A 15,975-nucleotide genomic window follows, 5' to 3' on the forward strand; every position below is an offset into this window, starting at 1 on the left:
TCAACGAGAAATCTCACGCAGATCATGCGGAGTTGCTTCAAAGCTGGCTCAGTCCAGGAAAGAACGGCAGGCCGCAGGGTTCTTCGCTGCCACAGATTTTGATGGTCACCCTGTTTGCGAGGTCCTTCCTGTCTTATGACTATCTTTCTCTTGGATTCGCCGCATTGTTCCTTGCAGCAGTTCCTGTCATGTCCACCAGGGCAGGAGGGCTGAGGCTACCTTCCATCAGGGGGAGGGTATACGAGATCAACTTGAAGAAGGTTTTCTGCCTGGTAAACGCCCTCTGGTCCCTGATAACGATCATCTTCGATGTGGCTAAGTTGGCTGGGATGAACATCATCACGAGCTCAGAGTCTTCGGCTGATGAGAAGCTCTTCTGGATTCTGTGCTCAATTACACTGGACGCCCTCGCAGGGACCAGTGGGGTCAGAATCTTGTTTTCCCTGCAGGCATGTACGCAGGTGCAAACGTAGGAGTGCAGAGGAGAGCAGAGGAGAGCAGAGGAGTGGAGAGGAGAGGAGAGGAAAAAGCAGAAGAGGGGAGGCAATGAAATTTTGATTCCCTTGCTAAATTAGTTTGCAGTGCAAACGCAAATCTTGATTGCCTGGCAGCGTTGATGGATGTGAGAATCTCTCCCTTTGCATCATCATCATCATCATCATCATCATCATCATCATCATCATCATCAACATCATCATCCGTCATCATCATCATCCGTCATCATCATCATCATCATCATCCGTCATCATCATCATCATCATCCGTCATCATCATCATCATCATCCTAGTACTCCTCTTCATCCTCATTCAGCTCCTCCTACCTGCTCGTTCCCGCGTGATCGAACTCTTCTCCTCGACTCTGAGTATTGTGCTGCAGCGGTCGGCACGAGCTCTGCCCAACAGCAGTGGGAATACAGGTCGAGGAGGGGAAGGAGGGGAGGAGGAAGAAAGAGGACGAGCAGAAAGAGCAGGGAGGAGGAAGGTGGAAAGAGAGGGAGCCAAGGAGGGGAGAGGGGAGAAAGGAGAGGACAAAACTGTTCATCTGATTCACTGCTGCAGCTTTACATTGGGCGATACAGAACAAACAGAAAGAGTCCGTCAAGGTGCTTGCCCGGCTCTCCTCTGCTTCTACTCCAACATGATCACCACTGCTACCATACTCATCCTCCTCTTCATTCTCGTCCTCTTCCTCACCCTCTTCCTCTTCCTCATCTCTGCGAACATGCACACTCACGATCGTCTCAAATTTCCATTTTCTTCTCTCATTCCATTTTCTGCTTTCATTCTGCTCGTTTACCCCCCTTTGTACATTTTCAGTAATTGTTATCACATCTTTGCCTCACGTTTTATCAGATGCTGATCGAGAAATGCTCCTCCGTCGATGTCTTGTACAAGAACAGGTAAGTCTACAAACTCCCCAATCCTCCTCTACCTCTACCTCTACCTCTACCTCTACCTCTACCTCTACCTCCACCTCCACCTCCACCTCCACCTCCACCTCCACCTCTACCTCTACCTCTACCTCTACCTCTACCTCTACCTCTACCTCCTCCTCCTCCTCCTCCTCCTCCTCCTCTACCACCTCCTCTTCCTCCTCCCGTATAATCCTGCTTTCACCTTTTCCTCATTTTCAATTCCTCTTTACTTCCTTTTGTCAGCTTTGGAAAGAGTGCACTGTCGGAAGCCTTTGGCACTGAAGATGAAGAGGTGAAACGAGGAGAGAGGAGGTAGTGGGAGATTTCAAACAGGAGAAGAGGAGGAGGTGAAGGAAAGAGCAAGAAACAATAGCAAAGAGACAGGAGCTTCAGTGGGGTACGAGCAGCAGCAGCAGTGGCGGCGGCGGCGGTAGCAGCAGCAGCAGCAGCAGCAGCAGCACGGAAACTTCGTTGTGACAGATTCTGTAGCTGGTTCAGTTGCTTCTGGGACATTCCAGTGCAAGTGCACTTGAGAACACGCAGGTAAGAGGAGAGTTGATGGTGGGGATGGAAAGGAGGAAGAGAAGGGGAGAAGGAGGAGGAGGAGGAGGAGGAGGAGGAGCAAGAGGACGCCAAGGGCATGTGATTCTTGTTTCAGGCGTCTGGCGTGCAGGAAGAGGAGACGGACGATGAGGGCGGAGAGCAGGAGGAAGGAGGAGGAGGAGGAGGAGGAGGTAAGAGTAATGGCAGAGACACGAGCCAGACTGAAGAACGAAACTGCAGGGGACGTGGAGATGGAAGAAGCGTGAGAGGAGAAGAGGAGAGGAGAGGAGAGGAGAGGAGAAAGACCTTATGTGTGTAACGAAATGACAATCAGGCTAATTGCATTCATTCCTCGCTCCTTTTTCCAATTCCCCCCTCTCCTCTTTTCCTCCTCCCTCCCTCTCCCCCCCTCCTCTCCCTCCCCTCCATCTTTTTTCTCCCTTCCTTCCTCTCTTCTCTCTCTCCTCTTTTTTTTTTCCCGTGCCTCTTTCTTCTGGTTTACTTTTCATATCAAGACGCGTTGAAACGAGGAAAAAGAGGAGGCGAGAGGAGGAGGAAGGGGGGAGGAGGAGGAAGAAGAGGAGGTGAAAATGACTGCTGGGATGAAGACCCAGTTAACGAGAACAGGCAAGAGGGAGGGCAACGGAGGCTACCCGAGAGGAAAGAATAGCAGTGATTAAGAAGAACACAGAAACAGGAACAGGAACAGGAACAGGAACAGGAACAGGAACAGGAACAGGAACAGGAGTAGTCGTCGTTGATATCGTTTTCGTCCTTGTCATCACCATCACATCTCCTCCAACACGTCATACCCTTCATCGCACAACAGAAAAGACTCTTCGAACACCTCCCTGTCGAGGTTGCAGATCCGAAAGTTGAGCATCGCTGCAAGAGCCAGCATCCTCCTCCTTTGCTGCTGAGACTTCCCCTCCTCGTCCGCAACCCTCCTCCTCCTCCTTGCCTCCTGCTCATGCTGCCCGTCCAAGCTCGAGTAGCTCCTCTTTCTTCCGATGTAGTGCGCGATGAACATGCCGCCGTTCGCCTCTCCCTCCACCCATCCTCCTCCTCCTATCGTCACGCTGTGCCCTGGAAAGTCAACGTGGACATCCGGCTCGCTGCTTCCTCCTCTCACCATCACCTTGCCGTGCTGCCTGTCCCACAACTTCCTCCCGTCCTCAGGCAAAAAAGTCTCCGAGTGCTCCAGGAAGCGGCCAACAGTCAGCCGGCTCCTCCTCGTCTCCTTGGAGGAGAAACTGAGCCAACCCAACTTGATCGCGCTCGGGCGCAACGGCCCATCCTCCCCTGCCATCTCCTTCCCCCGCTGTAGCAGCCAGGGGATCGTGCTGGGGATTGCGTCGGCAAGCAGCTGGAGCATGCCCCTCATCGCCTCCTCTTCCTCCCGTTCCCCCCGCGCGTGCTCCCCGTCGCGCTGCCTCCCTTCCCTTGCCCCCTCCTCCTCCTTGTTGCGCATGCGCTGCAAGGAGGCAACCGTGACGTCAGCATGGCGGGAAGGAACCAGGAACTCGTCCACATCCAGCATCATCAGCCAACTCCTCCTCCTCACCTGAGCTCGGAGGAGGCAGTCGTTGAGAGCATGCGCCTGGTAGAAGACGAACTTGCTCGCCCACGTGAAGTCCCAGGCACGCAAGGTCACCAGCCCCCTGCTGACGTAGGAGGAGAGGAGGAGGGGAGTGCGGTCCATGGTGAGGTGCAAGTAGATGTGAAAGTGAGAGACGCCGAGCATCAGGTGATACTCCACCCACTCCACGATGAACTCCTCCTCGTCCCTTACCATCGTACAGATCTCCACTGGGTACACTCCTCCTCCTCCTCCTCCTCCTCCTCCTCCTCCTCCTCCTCCTCCTCCTACTTCGCCTGCTCTTTCTTCCTTCGCTTCAGCTCCGTCCTCCTGCCCACCTCCTCCCTCCCCTTCTCTCTGTCCGTCTTCCTCCCCGACTTTGCCTCCTCCCTCCTCCCACCTGATCCTGCGGAATGTAGCACCAGTCTCTAGATCCTTTGCGATCGGGACCCCATCCTTGAGCACACGGGCCAGCACCTCCCCAGCTCCTGCCCTCAACACCTCTCGCATCCAGGACGGAAGGGGGCAGTACACTCGGAAGGTGTGCAGCTTGTCAGATACCACATGAGCCTCAACTTCCTCGACCTCTCCTCCCTCCTCCTCCTCCTCCTCCTCCTCCTCCTCCTCCTCCTCCTCCTTTCCACCCGCAAACTTTCCTTTCATCGCATCCTCCTTTGCAACCCCTTCCCTGCTCCGCGTCCGGTTCTTGTCCATGACCTTGAACTCGCATCTCCACGTCGGCAGCATGTAGGACTCCTCCATCAGCAGCGGGAGCTTCGGGCTCACGAACGCCATGACGGTATTGGAATGGATGAGCACAAGATCCGATAGGACGTCCCCGTCGTCGTTAACAAGGTACTTGTTCACCAGCTCATGAGGAGATGGCCTCTCCATCCTCCTCCTGCCGCCCTTCTCGCTTGCACTCCCCCCGGCATCCAGCGTCAAGAGGAGCGAGCCAGGATCGATGGCGGAGGAGAGCAGGAAGGATTCATAGAGGTTCAGCTTGCCGCTTCGCAGTGCCATGATCCCATAGCATCTCGAGCTGGACATGGCGTCCTGGACGTCCAGCATGTGCAGTCGAACGCACTCCATCATCTCCTCCTCTCCCATCCACCTCGTGTACACCACCACCGCGATCACTTCATAGAACCCCGCAGCGAGGCCGGGAAGCTCTACCGTCCTTCGTGCTGCCCCGTTCCAGCGGGCGGCCTCCTTCCGGTTGAGGAAGACGACAGTGTAGATCTCGCTGACTGTCAGAGGAAGCTCTTGCATGACCTTGACCTCGATGTCGAGGAGGAGAACAAACCCGTCGTGTTCTTCGGTAGATGACATGTCCAGCCTCTGGAAGGACGCGGTTCCGAAGATGGGGAACTTCCGCTCGACAGCCTGCTCGCCTCCTCCGAGACCAGAAGCTCCATGCTCGTCGCTGTCTGCCGTATGCCTGCTCTGTTCCTCTCCTCCTCCTCCTCCTCCTCTTCTTCCAGTCGCCACTCCCAACGACAGCAGGAGCAAGGTCAACGTCATCGGGCGCATCCTGCATAGGATCTCGAAAGTGAAATAGATTCTATATCTGTAATTTGAAATTATATGAGACGATTTGAAACTTGTGGAAAAGGTCAGGGAGGCGGATGAAGGTCCTGCGGTGGAATGGTATGCTGTATCGTGTGTCCATGTTGGCTGTGCTGCCCTGAGACAGAGGAGAAGCTGCAGGAAGTGAAGGAGGAGGTGAGATCAGCGATCAAGAGCTCCAAGATCCTCAAGAAGAAGGGAGGGAAGAGCGTCTAGCTCTAGCACACTCTCTGCGATGTGCTCAAGAGTCGTACCTTGCTCTCGATCGGTGGTCCGCGGCATGCTACGTGGACTGCGAGAGGTCGCCATGCGGCGCTACAGCGGAAAGGTAGAAGGAGGAGAAGAGAAGACCAACTTCAACTTCAGCGGGAGCGGCTTCCTGCTCACCTTCCATGCCGGCGCCGCCGACGTCTTCCTCAAGTGATCCTTCCCTTGTTGGCTCATGACGCGAATGACCGAGCCTTGGTGGTTCGCGTGTGCGGCAGGAGGGGCATAATCAAAGAGTCTTCGACGTTCTCAGGAGCGTCAGGAGGCGCCATCATCTCGGCGGCGCTGGCGACAGGGATCAGCCCCGACACTATCATCTCCACCACCTTGGTAGGAACTCTTGCGTCTGCCTTCCCTCCGCTGATAGTTTGCATCATCTGACTTGATCCTGCCAGGAAATCTCTGCAATCTGCCGACAGAAGGGAACAGTGACCAAGTAGCCGATGCTCCTCTTGTTGGGTGTGGCGCTCAGATGCCATGGCAGGGTCGGCAAGCTCCTTGAGGAGCACTTGCGGAAGATGTTCAAACCTGGAGACGAAAATCTCTGCTCAGGCAGAGTTGCCTTGGCTGTCTCACGAGTATGGAAGTTTCCTTGCGCCCCTGCACACCTTCCCTCTCTCCTTCCCTCTTCCTCTTCCTCTTCCTTCCCTCCTCCGACCATCGACTTCTCTCACTCTGCCAGCCACCTCCCATCTCTCCGCCACGCCGTTATGACTGCGAGAGCAGGTCAAACCTCGTCCCTTCCTCAGCCCGGTGATGGTCAGGAGCTTTCATGACAGGGATCATCTCATCAGCACCATCATGGCGTCTTGCTTCATCCCTGGGTATCTGAGCCCTCACGCTACGTTTCGTATGGACAAGGACCGATACATCGACGGGGCGCTTGTCAATATTCTGCCTCCCATCCGAAGCAGCGTCAATGTCCTCTGCTTCAAGAAGAGATGGGTTTCTTTCATGGTGCCCAACACGTGCGATATGACTTCGCTGATCAGCCCTGATATCATTCCCAACTTTCCCTACAAATTGCCACAGATGGTCAAGTTCGCATTGTTTCCTGCTACCGACGAGGAGGTTTTCCGGATGTTTCAGCTGGGACAGCAGGCAGCTGAACTCTGGCTGGACAGACGTTCTGAATCCAAGAAGTAGACTGGGATTGGAGCTGTTTCAGCACATTGACCTTTCACGGTGACCGAGGGTATTGGTGTTTTTTCACTTCACTGCACAATCATAGGAAAGAATATTTTCACTGCGAACATGCTGGGTCTGACGCCCGCTGGCTCGCGTTCTTCTCAGACCTTGCGTGCACGCATGTCCCTCCATACTTTAACAACGTAATGTTGATACTCTGAGATCCATTTCGCTCCCCCATTGACAAACAAGAACCCCGTAGCAACCGCTGCAAGGTGAGCTCCGTGATCGAACATCCTCCACCTGCGGTCACTGCACGTCAGCCACCGACAAGCATGAGAGCATTCTATCGTCATACCCGAGGACGAGGCCAGAGATGTCCAAGGCAACAATGCCGAGCAGCATAGTTTGTGCTGGGAGAGAAATGAAAGGCAGGAAAATGATACCGAACTGAGCCGATGGCCAGAGCAGAGCAGTGAGGGATGCCATGAAGAGGACTGCACCACTCGCTCCCAAGGAAGGAGTCGTGCAGGTCGTCATCAGCTTGATCATCATGCCTCCGAGGCTGGAAAGAACTCCAGCTGACAGGTAGCAGGCGAGAAAGTTCTCAGGTCCCAGCACGTCGACCAGCGGCTGGCCAAAGGAGAAGAGCGCGAACCTGGTGCAGTTACGTCACCTGAGGGAGGTAAAGGCCACAGCTACTCACATGTTGAAAGCGAAATGCGGCAGAGTGATGTGCGAGAACGTGCTTCCCAGCAACGGGAACCCGCGGCCCGAGAAAGCGTAATGCAGGAAGTATCTGTTCAGCCATGAGTAGGCATGCTCCAGCGTTGAGGACACTCCGCGCAGCGAGCGAGTCCAACAGAGGAAAATCACAGTGTTTGCCGCTAGCAAGCTCCCGCATACTGCCTGCGCTGTGGTGTACTGCCAGCCATAGAAGTCGTGGTACCTCCTGGAACTGGCCAGACCGAACCGATTTGCCCAGGGCTCCCTTCTCCGCTTCTCGTCTCGCCATATGGCGGCAATCGCGAGGGATCCCAACGTGACTGAGGCTGCAAACAGCAGGGGGCGAAGGATGAGGGAGGAGCGAGGAGGCCTCGGCGAATCCCCTTCCCATCCTTGGAACTGGCGGAAATATGGTCGGGCCCTGGACGAGAGGCTCCTCCCCTTTAGCTCCTTGAGTTTGGAAAGGAAGAAAAGGTTATTGTGCGAATGAAAGGAGGAGAGAGAAGAGGAGGCGGAGGAGGAGGAAAGGGGGCGAACCCTCCATGATTGATAACTCGAAGCCTTCAATGCAGGGCCTTCGGATCCCCATGAGGCAACACGGGAGAGGCTGCCGACGCCAGCGTTCGAGTTTTGCGAGGAAAACGAGAGGAGAGGATGGCACTGGGTAGGAATGCTTGTAAACCAAGAATGGCGAGGAAGAGGAGAGGGTCTGATCGGTCGAATGAGCCCCGTACGGTGCAGCTCAGATGATATGAACCTTGAACGGCATGCAGAGGACTTCGAAGGAAGGGCAGCGAGCGAAGATGAACGCAACAGAGCAGCAGAGAAGAAACTGACAGGAGACGAGGAAGAGGAGCTGGTCAGGGCAGCGCTTAACCCCATCGCACCGCCTCCCTGCCATCGCCGTACTGCAGCACCGAGGCACTGCATCTCTGCCGCAGCCTTTGCCCGGTGCACACTGCCCGGGCCGGCGCAGAGAATGAGGGCAAGCACTCAGTGACCCGGCCGCCGCCGTACGAGGGGCCCCCGCAGCGGGCGGGGGTCCGGGCCCGACTCGGGCGGGCCTCGCCGCACGGGGCCAGTCAGTCACACTGCGACCAGGCTGACGGACTGTCACGACGGTCACAGACCTTCAGACAGTCACTGAAGGCTGGCACTGAGTCCCGGGCCGCGGCCGCCCGGCCGCCGCGCACCGTGCCGTACCGACCGACGGTCACTAGGCTCACGGTCGTCGGGGGCCCGGGCCCGGGGCAGGGCCTCGCCGCCTGGGGCCGCCGCGTGACAACTGGGGATCGATTTGGCGGGCGCAGCGGCTCAGCGTAGTACGCCGGTACATCATGGCTTGGCCGCGACTCGAACTTCGGCCGGCGGGCCGGAAGCGGCCGCCGGACTCCGGGAGCCTGCCGGGCACCGGCGTAATTTCAAGTCCAGGTCACTCTGCTGCAGCCTGGCCCAGGGTGAGCTGAAAGTGGCCCGGAACTTGGGGAATGATGAGCACAGGCTTGGCGACCCGGGAGCCTTCCAACTTGACTCCGACTCAGGTCAGTGAATGATCGGACACTGCCGCTGCGGCTGCCAGTGTGCAGGACCGTGTAACTATTGGCGAGTGATGTAGTCCTGCCGTCTTAGTCCGTGTATAGTTCTGACCCGATCCTTGGCGACTAGAATATGACCTTCAAGGCGTATTGAACTAGAAAGTTGTGAGACTCTGCCATGACACGGAAGGGGACGTGTGCAGGCGGAAGGTGACCGATTCACGGTCGACAGAGGACTTTCTGACAGTGGCAGGTGGCAACATGTTACAGAGAGATCATGATCAACAAGAAGAGGGTCAACACGCCATGCCAACACACGAACACATCAATCCGGTGAATAACTCGGTTTGTTACAGGAGGGAGATCAGCACGGGCTCGATAGAACTTCTCGGCTCTTTGACAACTCCGGGTTTTCTCCATCGAATCGTCCCATGCAAGGTGGGGAGGCACCATCAACATCATCAGCGCAACTTTGATACAGTTATCCGTGAGATCCTATCCATCCATCCTGCTGCATTCCGGACGGCGATATCCTGTACGACAAGTCAACGTGTTCGAATGTCTTGGGACAAGAGCAAACCTGGTGAACGACATAATGGACGTCGGGAGCAAGGACGCCATTGAATCCCCAGACCTGATCAACCATGAGGCTACAATCGTCCAAGCCCCTCCACCCACACCTCCACGTCGTTGAGATGTGGGATGTCACTTTCGGGTGATTTCAGGACCACCGAGTAGAAGGTGAACATGAGTTCCGAGTCCGAGGGGCTTCGAGTTCAATTAATGCTGCGGCAAGTAGGAAGCAAACAAGGAGAACCTCTCTATCGTGCAGACCCATTCCCGTGAGCTCCGCCGGATGTACATCTTCCACCGCTCCTCCACCTCGCCCAAGGCGGAATAGCTCATCGAGCACTCGACCTGTAACAGTTTGAGCCGAAACATCCGCCGAGGTAAGAAAGCTGCCGGTAGACCTCTCCGAATGCATGGCTTATCCTCCTCCCTTTCTCCGCAAAGCCTGGCGTGACTGTGACGACGTCTTCACTGATCAGTCCCACCGAGGGACTTTCAATGTCGTCCGGAGGGGATGCAATGGCACATGAAACTCCTAGCATGAGGACAATGACTTGAACGAACGTACAGCCTCCCATGTTCGCCTTGGTTCACTAGGGCATGGCAAGACATAAACTTTCCCCTGTCCTCGGACGTCGGCACACCATTCCCTACGGTTCAACTTGTGTAGTGCCTGGTCAGTCTGAGTGTAGTGCCGCTGCCGATCGTCAGTCCACTCGGCCCGATCGGTATCCCCGGGCTTCAACGGCCGTCCGTTGAAATCCCGAAGGCTCGGATACTGATCGAGAACAAGTCGGAGGACCCCCTGGTGCTACCACGAGAAAGGGGGTTAGGTAGAGGTTGCGTCACCCCACCCTACCCCCTGGCAGGCTGCAGGTCGCTGCCGCAAGTTCCGACGGTTTCAAGTGCGATTTCAAGGCCTACCACCCGACCCCTGGACCCCCAGGGCCTACCAGGGGGCTGCTATTGCAGTAACGTACCGGTTCTTTTTCATCCACTGACCCCACCCCACCTCTCCTCGCCCCCGGCATATCTCGAGCCACCACCCCTCGGGCCACCCGGGGATCACCTCCGTATATTCTGACGGTGAAGGGAGGGGTACGTGATTTTATATGGAGGAGAAGAGGGGTGGTAGAACTTGGGGAAAGGGGGTACGGTAAAGCAGCTGCCGACACCGGTACATCGTCCTCGAGTGTTCCTGCATGACTAGACCTGATCGTTCTCGTCACTGTGCGAGGCAGAGATACAACTCCTGGGCAGCTGTTCTCACTTATCCTCTTTATCCTCTACGACAGAATCGTTCAGCTCCTTGAGTTTCCTCTCCTCATTGTTCTTCATACATTGTTCTGCTTCACCTCGTCTCTAGTGTAGAGCTCCTCCTGCCGACTGCAATCGCACCATCATTGCCCTTCAACGAAGGAAACATCTCATACTTGCCAGTGATCTCTGCTACCTGATACTCCAGGCGTGTTAGCGTTTCCTTCTAGATTTGTATCGGAAATCATTTACCCCAAAGTTGCTTGTTGTTGGCCGGCCCATGTCGAAAGTTAGGAATTTTGAGTAAGGCGAAGTGTGCGGCCCAACCTGCGTTGCCGAGAGTATTACTTGTTTACTGTGACTGAGTTCGGTCTAGAGCTCTGGCACTCGGCCATGCATAATCAGAAAGGCCCGTCGAAGCCTTCGCCAAGGCCTTGGCTCAGACCTTCCAACGAAGAGAAATGGGCTGAATACAGAAATTCCGGTCAACTCAAAGCTGGTAGTAACATCCACACTGAATGTCAAGACTGCATTATATGTGATGTCGCGTGCGTTACAGGAGACTTTGTACCATCTCCGTCGCACCAGTCAAGCCCCGATGTAATTGCTCTTCAAGCTTGAGTGTTTGTGTACTGATGAAAGCGTTAGAGCTCAGTCAGCCCTACCAAAACAGATTCTGAAATACAACTAGTCAAGGTGTAGCGTTACCTTGAAAGCAAATGAGAAGTGACAACAGTCATCATCACAGGCACAGCTGTCAACAGTAACAAAAGAGAGAGATGAGTTCCGCCAGGTCACTTCAATGCTTCACCTCGCATCGAAAGTTATATCTAAATCAGTTGCAGGTTGCGCAGCGAACAGCTGATCATTGCGAATATCTTGCACAGCAATTACAACAAGTGACACTCAGTTCTTGTGATGGGTCTTCGAAACATTGAAAAGATTTGCAGGCGAGACAGAGGATAGCAGAGCTCGAAAATGACGTAAGAAATTCAAGAGATACGCTGATTCCGACATTCATCTCCTGAAATCGTGTCAGGCACCTTCCCCAAACAAATCTAGCGCTAAAAAGTCAAGCAAGATCAGTTCTCCTCCGACAGGTGAAGGATATAAGATCGCTCGTTCCTGTCGGTAGTGATTTGCCATCCATCCAGTGAACTCGTCGAGCAGAACCACCATAATCAAGTTTGATGTGGATGAGGTACAAGACCGATCAAGAGCTCTTGCGCATGCAGCGATGATAGTCACTGCGCTGCACAGCCTCCACTTGCGATCGAGGGCAACAATTCAGGTCCTGAGGCCACGAAAAAGGTGAGCAAATGCTCCGATCAAGGGAGGATGAGGTCCTGACCTTGCTCTAGCATGAAGAGGAATTGGAGAAAGAGAGGAAACTCAAAGAGCAAGCTATCGCTGAACTGCAAGTTGCTCGTGAGCTGGCAGCCAAGGTCCATTCCCCATGCTCATCCTCGTCCTCCTGCTTGATTGTCTCATTGAAATGTTTGTTAGGCGATGAAGATGGCTGAACAAGCGAGTGATGCATCGTCGCCAAGTGACACAGTGAGATAATTCACTGGATGTTCCAGTCTGAATCCCCTGATGAATGCTTGCAGCGATTGATCGAGAACAATCGAAAACTGCAGTCGTCTCTGCAAAAGATGTTCAAGTAAGAACCTATTTGCACGTTCTTTACGTGTTCCATCGGCTCACGATGCCAGGGGCTGGCAGCAAATCTGTTCAAAGATTCTTACCAAGGCCGCCGAGTTCCACTATTCGTGGAAGGTGACGTACAGGATCTGTCAGGAGTTCCTCTTGTCAATTCGTATAACAGGAGGCGGAAGCTGAGATGGACAAGATTCTCAAGGCGTGCGAGAGGTGAAGGAGAGGAGATGAGGAGCACCTAGTGCTGAGAGCTTGTTCCAGTCCACGGAAGGACAGCAGTGTCATCAAGAGATCGTTCGAGAGGGTCTGCATCCCATCTAACGCGTGAGGCAGCAGGAGTGTAACTCTGTGACAGCTGAGGATGCTCAACGAGAGGAGTATGGAGAAGATTCAGGTGGACGACAATGAGCTCGCCGGGCTAGTGAACGGGTGACGGAGAAACGGGTCAGCACACTCGAATGCTGACGTGTGTGTGCAGTCTTCAGCGATGGGATGAGACTGCTCGGGGCCTGTTATGACAAGAGAGTACGCGTCGCGTACTTGCTAACGTCTTGAGTTGTAGTGTGATACATTCAGGTTCTTCTTCGAACTTTGCTGCTGCCAAATTTGATTGGAAGGCCCAAGAGTTGTTGCGTCGTCGCCTCCTCCTCGGACCTCTCTGACCGCTTCCCTAACAGTCTGTCGCGTTTTACAAGTCGCTGATCTTGTCTGGAGAACATCCTCTTGCAGAGAGCATCAGCCAGCCTCGTTCTCCTCCTGTTGTACAAGCGATAATCTGCATCGGATCCGTCAGCGCTGGGATTATGTTGAGGACTGGAGGGCGACCTTTGAAGGCATCCAACCCGTAGCATCCTCCGCAGTCCCAGACCTTGACGTTGCTGCTGACCACAGCCATCTGAAGGGCCGAGAACATCTCAGAAGCTCGGTAGACCTGGGAGGAGATGGTCAGAGCCGGAGCCATCTGGGCGATTCGACCACATCTTCCATCCACTCGGCGGGGAAGCAGGAAGGAGGCAGTAGGAGCTTGTCCGGTGGGAAGGGAGAGGGACAGACGCCTTCCATGAGCTCCTGCAGCTGATCTTCGTCTTCCTCCTGCCCCTGCTGCAGGCCTCTGAACCCCCTGCACACGGCATAGACCTCTGAGTTGCCCTGCTTGCTTGCCGGGGGCTTCACAAGTGAGACCTCGGCAAAGCATGAGCAGAGGAGGAGGAGGAGGCAGTGCGTCTCAGGCTTGTAGAAAGTGAAGAGCTTGATGACGAAGCCTCCTCCGCGAGCGAGGACCTGGAGGAGAGGGTGAGCGCTGCCAGCGGGAAGGAGAGCAAGGGAGGCGACCCCGAGGGCAAGGACGATCTCGGAGTAGATGAGGCCTAACACCTCCTGCTCCTGCTCCTGCAGATGAGGAGAGTCGGCAACTCACGGGAGCCGTCGCACCTGCGCCTCGGGCCTCGTGCTGCAGTCTATGCTACCGTCTGCTGTGACGAGGTTTACCCTCCCTGCTCGATCAGGTCAGAGACTGTAAGGGAGAAGAGGCCCGTAGAGGGGCTACCTAGAGTACTGAGAGTCCGCTCTCTTATCAACCTCACGTTGTCCTTGTTGAGCACATTCCCTGCCGTAACAGATGAGCATCACAGATGAGCGGCGTGAGGAAATGAGGGAACCATGGTACATACATAAGCAGGGAAGGAGGGAGGGAGGGAGGGAGGGAGGGAGGGAGGGAAGAAAAGATGGAATCTTAGATGTGGAGAAGGATCGCCCCGTACTCACGGAGAACACGCATATCAACCTGTTCCATCCGCCCCGAAGTCCCAGTGCTCTTGGGTATGGTCGATAAGATCTGCATCCTGCCCTCCGTCTTACATTCCCTCCGGCACGTGAGGTATATCAAACCTCTCCTCGAGCCACCTTCTTCGCTATTGGGTCTTGCTCCTCCTCCTCGCTCCGCAGTGTGTTCGCCCGCCAGCTCCATGTCACGTCCTTGCAACAGCATTCTTCATCAGCACGCTCTCGGGGAAGTCAGCCAGCCACTTTGTGCCGGGTCTTGAGGAGATGGTTGAGGGCTGCTATGAAGCCTCCTGAGACCCTCTCGTCAGCCTCCGTCACTTCCTCCTTCCTCCCCCACCCGGTGCCTCGCAGACATGCAAGGAGGAGAGCTGTCGGGAGTTGGAGGTGCCCTCAACTGCGATAGAGAGGGGAGGGGATGGCTTCAGTAAGAGAAAGAAGAGATGGAGCACAACAAAACGACAGAAAAGGAGAGAGGGAGGGAGAGGGAGAGTGAGAGAGGGAGGGACAGGGACAGGGACAGGGAGAGAGGGAGGGTGGAACAGAAGGTGGAGGTATTGAGAACAAAGTTATATCAGCATGGCAATGACATCTCACCAGCCACGTTTGAAGGACTGATCAACTCCGGGTATGCTGACGCCCATTGAAGTGAGAGAAAGATCCAATCCAATCCCATCCTATCCCACCACAACATATCTCGTCTCATTTCTTATGTTCTGAACTCGTCCCATCCCATCCCATCCCATCGCAAATCACAAGGACCTGTGCTGATATGAAACATCTTCACCCATGCATGCGAGCACATCTCGGCATCGTATTGATCTCTACAAGAGCGAGAGTAAGGTGTGACAAGTTCTCGAGCCTCAATCAATGAACCTGATCGTGTTCACTAGCAACCCGTAAGGGTCCATGCTAGTCGTGTGACGGTGCCATGCCTGCATGCTTCGTCAAGCTTGCTCCACCTGACTCGTCGGGCTAGCATGTTGAATGAAGCAGAGCTGAAGTCCACGAGACTGCAGGGCGAAACTAGACCGCATGGGAGGAGAGGTGTGGGAGCGATTGTGGTGTGTCAAACTCACTGACTGAAAGTCTCCTTGCTGAGCCTGCGGCAGCTCCTCGTATCGCTTAAGAGCCTCTCGCCTTATTTTCCACTTGCACTCCACGAGCTCTGAAAGCTTCTCAGATGGAAATGACCTGCATGCTACAGAACCCTACCTTCATTGAGCTTGTCGAATTTTGCCTGAGCCTTACCCTCACAAGTCCCCTTGCTCCTCCACTGCCATCTACCGTCCTCCCTTGGCACGTGCTTCATCCTCCATACCTTGGATATCCCCGAGACTCCAGTAGCTCCAAACTGAGCAAGGGAGTCAGCTCAGAAAGGGAGCTCTTCATGCGGAGGAGAATGACCTTGCTGAGGATCTTCTCCATGCTCTCTTGCTGCTCCTCGAACAGCCTGACCAGCGAATGCATCTGTTCTCCTCCTGCATCTCCTTCTCCCTCCCCTCTTCCTCCTCCTCCTCCTCCTCCTCCTCCTCCTCCTCCTCCTCCTCCTCCTCCTCCTCCTCCCTCCACCCACTGCGTCGTGCACTGATATCGTTCCACCATCCTGAGCAGTCGCTTTGCCTCTCAAGTCGCCGGGCCCGGAGACCCGGGGCCGTCAGTCACTCAGTCACTCAGTCGATTGACTTCTTTCTTTGCCACACCGAGTCACATCAATTATAACGGCTGTTGAAAGTGAGGGGGTACCTCAGGTAGAGGGGGTCCAGCAAGGGGCCAAGGAGGGGTTATCATGACGGACGTCACCATCAGGACCGGTGACCGACGGGAGTCAGTCTCCGTAGTACTCTAAGAGACAGAGAAAGGAGGAGAGCCGGCCTGAGAGGCGAAGAGAGGAGCGGAGGAGAGGAGGAGAGGAGGAGAGGAGGAGAGCAGGAGAGCAGGAGAGGAG

General features: G+C 55.0%; 7 protein-coding genes across 7 annotated transcripts in view; 3 read left to right on the forward strand and 4 right to left on the reverse strand.

Moving 5' to 3' along the window:
- GUITHDRAFT_113938 (hypothetical protein) overlaps positions 1 to 2,224 on the forward strand; it is a gene marked incomplete at both ends in the record, with an annotated part of 3,750 nt that extends 1,526 nt beyond the window's left edge. Inside the window, 8 exons of the mRNA XM_005826869.1 lie at positions 53 to 425; positions 878 to 917; positions 1,060 to 1,103; positions 1,354 to 1,400; positions 1,659 to 1,707; positions 1,905 to 1,958; positions 2,074 to 2,149; positions 2,199 to 2,224. Of these exons, the coding sequence (XP_005826926.1) occupies positions 53 to 425; positions 878 to 917; positions 1,060 to 1,103; positions 1,354 to 1,400; positions 1,659 to 1,707; positions 1,905 to 1,958; positions 2,074 to 2,149; positions 2,199 to 2,224 (709 nt within the window). The remainder of the gene's footprint in view (positions 1 to 52; positions 426 to 877; positions 918 to 1,059; positions 1,104 to 1,353; positions 1,401 to 1,658; positions 1,708 to 1,904; positions 1,959 to 2,073; positions 2,150 to 2,198) is intronic.
- A 521-nt stretch (positions 2,225 to 2,745) lies between these two features.
- Positions 2,746 to 5,070, reverse strand: GUITHDRAFT_143110 (hypothetical protein; the record flags this gene model as incomplete). Its single annotated transcript, XM_005826870.1, has 1 exon — positions 2,746 to 5,070. The coding sequence occupies one exon, from the start codon at positions 5,068 to 5,070 to the stop codon at positions 2,746 to 2,748; it is 2,325 nt and encodes a 774-aa protein (XP_005826927.1).
- A 343-nt stretch (positions 5,071 to 5,413) lies between these two features.
- GUITHDRAFT_143111 (hypothetical protein) lies at positions 5,414 to 6,519 on the forward strand (the record flags this gene model as incomplete). Its single annotated transcript, XM_005826871.1, has 5 exons — positions 5,414 to 5,526; positions 5,592 to 5,703; positions 5,769 to 5,809; positions 5,858 to 5,951; positions 6,100 to 6,519. The coding sequence occupies 5 exons, from the start codon at positions 5,414 to 5,416 to the stop codon at positions 6,517 to 6,519; spliced, it is 780 nt and encodes a 259-aa protein (XP_005826928.1).
- A 143-nt stretch (positions 6,520 to 6,662) lies between these two features.
- GUITHDRAFT_75947 (hypothetical protein) lies at positions 6,663 to 7,260 on the reverse strand (the record flags this gene model as incomplete). Its single annotated transcript, XM_005826872.1, has 3 exons — positions 6,663 to 6,804; positions 6,860 to 7,159; positions 7,208 to 7,260. Coding segments are annotated over 3 exons (495 nt in total), but the record flags the coding sequence as incomplete, so codon positions are not given.
- Positions 7,261 to 9,223: 1,963 nt separating this feature from the next.
- GUITHDRAFT_143112 (hypothetical protein) lies at positions 9,224 to 9,910 on the reverse strand (the record flags this gene model as incomplete). Its single annotated transcript, XM_005826873.1, has 5 exons — positions 9,224 to 9,295; positions 9,343 to 9,396; positions 9,443 to 9,530; positions 9,580 to 9,680; positions 9,734 to 9,910. The coding sequence occupies 5 exons, from the start codon at positions 9,908 to 9,910 to the stop codon at positions 9,224 to 9,226; spliced, it is 492 nt and encodes a 163-aa protein (XP_005826930.1).
- Positions 9,911 to 10,982: 1,072 nt separating this feature from the next.
- On the forward strand, positions 10,983 to 12,766 carry GUITHDRAFT_113943 (hypothetical protein; the record flags this gene model as incomplete). Its single annotated transcript, XM_005826874.1, has 14 exons — positions 10,983 to 11,088; positions 11,149 to 11,189; positions 11,540 to 11,572; positions 11,629 to 11,689; positions 11,744 to 11,790; positions 11,850 to 11,900; positions 11,951 to 12,034; positions 12,096 to 12,146; positions 12,200 to 12,252; positions 12,305 to 12,368; positions 12,418 to 12,461; positions 12,510 to 12,552; positions 12,604 to 12,677; positions 12,727 to 12,766. 14 exons carry the CDS (start codon positions 10,983 to 10,985, stop codon positions 12,764 to 12,766), a joined length of 792 nt encoding a protein of 263 aa, XP_005826931.1.
- A 54-nt stretch (positions 12,767 to 12,820) lies between these two features.
- GUITHDRAFT_113944 (hypothetical protein) lies at positions 12,821 to 15,497 on the reverse strand (the record flags this gene model as incomplete). The annotated part of the gene is made up of 16 exons (XM_005826875.1): positions 12,821 to 13,023; positions 13,074 to 13,179; positions 13,224 to 13,529; positions 13,581 to 13,631; positions 13,680 to 13,741; positions 13,795 to 13,854; positions 14,032 to 14,089; positions 14,136 to 14,222; positions 14,274 to 14,320; positions 14,368 to 14,424; positions 14,625 to 14,660; positions 14,790 to 14,851; positions 14,904 to 14,962; positions 15,107 to 15,195; positions 15,243 to 15,381; positions 15,435 to 15,497. The coding sequence occupies 16 exons, from the start codon at positions 15,495 to 15,497 to the stop codon at positions 12,821 to 12,823; spliced, it is 1,485 nt and encodes a 494-aa protein (XP_005826932.1).
- Between the last annotated feature and the right edge of the window lie 478 nt (positions 15,498 to 15,975).

Source organism: Guillardia theta (assembly GCF_000315625.1).
Source record: "Guillardia theta CCMP2712 unplaced genomic scaffold GUITHscaffold_71, whole genome shotgun sequence".
NCBI classification, from domain to species: domain Eukaryota; class Cryptophyceae; order Pyrenomonadales; family Geminigeraceae; genus Guillardia; species Guillardia theta.